Source organism: Plasmodium gaboni, chromosome 5 (assembly GCF_001602025.1).
Source record: "Plasmodium gaboni strain SY75 chromosome 5, whole genome shotgun sequence".
In the NCBI taxonomy this organism is placed as follows: domain Eukaryota; phylum Apicomplexa; class Aconoidasida; order Haemosporida; family Plasmodiidae; genus Plasmodium; species Plasmodium gaboni.
The window spans coordinates 874,589-879,680 of NC_031485.1; the positions used below are offsets into that span (position 1 = coordinate 874,589).

At 17.3% G+C, this 5,092-nt stretch overlaps 2 protein-coding genes across 2 annotated transcripts; one reads left to right on the plus strand and one right to left on the minus strand.

The window, feature by feature from the left end:
• Positions 1-320: 320 nt before the first annotated feature.
• PGSY75_0523400 (putative DnaJ protein) lies at positions 321-2,669 on the plus strand (the record flags this gene model as incomplete). Its single annotated transcript, XM_018784515.1, has 4 exons — positions 321-329; positions 741-789; positions 913-2,422; positions 2,636-2,669. 4 exons carry the CDS (start codon positions 321-323, stop codon positions 2,667-2,669), a joined length of 1,602 nt encoding a protein of 533 aa, XP_018643170.1.
• A 763-nt stretch (positions 2,670-3,432) lies between these two features.
• PGSY75_0523500 (putative outer arm dynein lc3) lies at positions 3,433-4,528 on the minus strand (the record flags this gene model as incomplete). The annotated part of the gene is made up of 6 exons (XM_018784516.1): positions 3,433-3,515; positions 3,669-3,743; positions 3,951-4,029; positions 4,168-4,202; positions 4,309-4,360; positions 4,511-4,528. 6 exons carry the CDS (start codon positions 4,526-4,528, stop codon positions 3,433-3,435), a joined length of 342 nt encoding a protein of 113 aa, XP_018643171.1.
• Positions 4,529-5,092: the final 564 nt, after the last annotated feature.

A 5,092-nucleotide genomic window follows, 5' to 3' on the forward strand; every position in this document is an offset into this window, starting at 1 on the left:
ATAATATATCTTTATGAAATTATTTCTCATATTAAATGAATAACTTCGGAAAAAGAAATGGTAAACATCATTAAAAAAAAAAAAAAATGAAACATGGAAAATAAAAGTAAATAAATATTATATATATATATATATATATATATTATTTATGAAAATATAAATACCAATAAAAACGTGTGTTCGTTTGTTTATATAAATTAAAACATAATTTACATAATATTTTCCTTTTAATGAGAATTATAAAAATATGAGAAACTAATTTTTTTTTAATTTTTTTACACTTTATTGTAGATGCAAATAAGTTTTATAAATTTAAAGAAATGGATGAAGTAAGTTTATATAAATATATATGTAAAATATTTTAAAATGTAATATATTCTGTATATATATTAGTTAATCTGTAAAGTGTATACAGATAATATATATATATATATATATTTAGTACATTTATTATATACACGAATGTTCAAATGTGTCATAAGAAAATGATCAGATAATAATATCTTTCTATTTTAATAAAAATGATTATAGAAATATTATTATAACTTATTGACAAATATAAAAAAAAAAAATATATTAATTATGTAGATCTGTATATATATTTATAAGGATAAAATTTATGAGTCTTTTATAAATTTACCCAACTAATGTTCAATTAAATATATATATATATATCAAATTTATACCTATAACTGATAATATAATATATATATAAATTTTTTTTTTTTTTTTTTTTTTAGCCTAAGAATGTAAGTAATAGTACTAATTTTGGCGGGGATGTGTCATACGGTATATAATATAAAAAAGAATTTAAGAAAAAGAAATTATGATTATTACGAATATATATATATATATATATATATATATATATATATATATGTGTATGTATTTTTTTTATTTTTTTCTTTTTAGATAATAATCAAATAGTTCCCAAATATAATAATAATTATGAAACCGAAAAAGAAGAAAAGAATTTAATCAGCAATATATTTTCAACAAGAAGACCAAAACATGCAGGAGCAGGTTTAGTGTCTGGTATAAAATCTGTTACTAAGGGAATAATAGTTGGAACTAGCTTTTTATTTATATCTCCATATTTATGTGCAAAGGCTGAAGGTATTAACGGTTTTTTTAAAGGTATGTTTTTTGGACTTTTAAGTGCTATAATAATTCCAGTAGTTTCCTTAGGTGTAGCTAGCTATCAAATAGGTAGAGGAATAATTAATACACCTGAATCAATTACTCAGAGAGCTTTGGGGAAAATATGGGATGATGAAAAAAGAGAATGGTATGATTTTTATTATAATTTGGATGAGGAAGCAAATGAATTATTAAATATTACTGATGATAATAAGAATAATAAATTTGATAGAAAAAAAGAAGGAAATAATGATGAATATTATAATAAGAATGGAAATATAAAAGTAAAAAATGATGAATTTTATAGAATATTAAAAGTTCCAACAGATGCTAGTCAAAATGAAATTAAAAGACAATATTACAAACTAGCTAAAGAATTTCATCCAGATAAATGTTCTGATTTAAAAGCAAAAGAACAATTTCAAAAAATTGGAGAAGCATATCAAGTTTTAGGAGATGTAGAAAGAAGAAGAAGATATGATAAAGAAGGAAAAAACGCTATAAACAATATGCAATTTATAGATTCCACATTCTTTTTTACTTTATTATTTGGTAGTGAAAAATTAGATCCATATATTGGAAAATTAAGAATGGTTATGTATGTAGAATATGAACAATTATATAAAGATGAAGATGTACAACGTCTTATTGTAAAAGAACAAAATAAAAGAGAAGTTAAATTAGCCTTACATTTAAGAGATATGGTAAATAATTATATATTTGGAGATTCAGATGATTATATAATTAAATTTTCTCAACAAATTAAAGAATTATGTCAAACATCATTTGGTCATATAATATTAGAAAATGTAGCATGGTCATATGAAAACTGTGCTAATCAATTTTTAGGTGAGAAATATAGTCTTTTTGGTATAAGTGGAAAATATTATAAAATGCAACAAAAAAAAAGGGTTATAGGAACTGGTTTTAAATTTGTAAAAACATTAATAAAAACTAGTTCATTAGCTAACCAAATTAGAAAAAAAGAAGATGATGATGATATATCTTATGAAAAAACTGCAAAAGTTAATAAAAAAATTGAAGATTCCTTACCTACTATTGTAGAAACTATGCTAAATATTTGTTTAATCGATATAGATCAAACCATAAAGGGGGTTTGTAAAAAGGTTTTTACTGATATGGGAGTGGATGAAAACCTGAGAAAAACCAGAGCTGAGACTCTTATAATTCTAGCTAAAATTATGAAAAAAATAATTCACGATTTTAAAAAAAATACAGAAATTATGGATACCAAGAAATTATTTGAAGACGCCTGTATGAGGTACAATATTACAAAAATAAAAAAAAAATTTATAAAATTATTAAACATATATATAAATAAATATATGTATATATATATATAAATATATATATATATATATTTATCTATTTGTAAGTATGGATATTATGTATTATTTTTATCACTTAAAAATTAATAGCAATATAATTTCATTTCATTTCTTTTTAATTTTTTTTTTTTTTTTTTTTTTTTTAGGGCTTGCCAAAAACAAGATGACGATTATATATGAATTTAATATTATATTCATATATATAATTTTTAGTAATTTTCCATTTTTTTGTGTCCTTAATATATATATATTATGTTGAGGTTTTAAAACGAATATGTACACATAATATAGGAAAGTACCAAAGAGATTTTTAATAGTCATTCAAAAATGTTTAAAATAATTTTTTTTTTTTGAAGTGTTTGAATTAAAAAAAAAATATATTTATATTACTTATAACATACACATGTAAAAATATATAATATATATTTTTCAGTATATGTGTGTTTTTTTTTTTTTTTTTCTTTTGAAACCCAAAATTGTAAAATTTATAAAAATATTACATTTTTTTAATTTTATGTACATCTATAATGTGTATACATATATATATATATTTATGTGAATACATACGAATTAGTTAATAAAAAAGAAAAATTAGTCTTACGATGGAGGATAAAAATATAGTTGCAATGTATATATATATATATATATATATATATATATATATTATTTGTTTATTTATTAATTATTGTTATTTTTTATCTATTTATTTATTATTATCTCTCTTTTTTTTTCTCATTTGTAGAATAAATATATTAATATTATAAACTTATATTTAACATTTTTTTTATTATTTTGAATTTATATATAAAATTATATGTTAACATTTTAATCAGGTTTCTTTTAAATAAAATGTTGATATGATGAAACATATATATAATATATATATTCTACAATAATATCCGTTTTTAATTTCGCCATTTATGGTATATTATTTTTTTTGTTATTATATTTCCAGTGTATAAATATTAACATAACATATCATATTACAGTCTTTCATATTATTAGGCCAACATATTTGAAAACATCCTGGAAAATACAAAATGAGTATTAAGAAAGAAAATTAAAAATGGTATATAATATATATGTATATGTATATATATATATATATATATATTTTTTTTTATTATGAAGAAATGTGGAATATAAAAATAAGATATGTTCAATTAAAAAATATTTAACTGTCTGCCTTGTCCCAATAAGTTGAATAATGTATGGACGTTTCTTTATTTGTATTTTTCAAAATATAACAATTTACTTAAAAAAAAAATAATAATATGATATATAAATTATTAAAAAGAAATATATATATATATATATATATATATATTAAGGATGATAAAGATATTATAAGACACAAATATATACTTAATGTCATTATTTTTTAAGAATAAATTAAAATAGAAAATTTTTGTATCTATAACTAAAAGATTAATAAATATTTTTAAAATAATTATTTAATACTGATATATTTGAATGGAAGCATTTTTGAGTACAGATAACTCATACACATTTCGCATATATTATTAGACCACTGATTAATCTAGAATTAAAATATAATGTATATAAAAATATATACACCATAAAATTTTATAGGATTTATAATGCTTCTATATTTTGTAAAATTAGATATATATTTATATTTATTTATATTTTTATTTATTATTATTTTTTAATTTACTTCATTATTGGAGTAACTTTTATTTCTTAAAATTTCTTTATTATTTTTTGTTAATTAAAAACATTAAAAGTAAAAATGTAAATATTTATATTATTTCACTTTATATTTTATATTCTTTTTTTTTTTTCTTTTTATTATTACCATCTATTATTGAATAAATCCTTTCTGTAAATTCATGTTCATTCCATATTAACTGAAAACAAAAGAAGAAAGCAGATATGTAAAAATTAAAATATATAATATAAAAGATAAAACATGTAACATGTATTTTATAATTAATTCAAATATATATTATAATATATAACACACTTATATATATATACACATTATATATAAAAATAACATGTTCACCATCCTTCATTTTGATAATTGATATATTATAAGTTTAGGGAAAAAAAAAAAAAAAAAGCATAAAATAAAATAAAATGAAGTCTACAAAATATCATTACATAATTATAAATGAAGTTTACATATCCTTATTTAATATTAAAAAGAGAAAGTTACTTTTTCTTTTAATTATAAAAAATTGTTTTTTTATATTTATTTTCTTAGTATAATTATATTATAATTGTAGAAATTTTTTGTAAGACATTTAATAGTAATACTACATTATCAAGCCTTTTTCATATATAAATATAATATATATATATTATATATACATATATTTGGGTATATATATATAATATAATATATATATATATATTTTTTTTTTTTTTTTTTTTTTTTTTTTTTTTTTTTTTTTTTTTTTTTTTTTTTTTTTTTTTTTTTTTTTTTTTTTTTTTTTTTTTTTTTTTTTTTTTTTTTTTTTTTTTTTTTTTTTTTTTTTTTTTTTTTTTTTTTTTTTTTTTTTTTTTTTTTTTTTTAAATATATTAATATTTTTATTTTTTTTTTTTTTTTTTATTTTTTTTTTTTTTATTTTTTCTT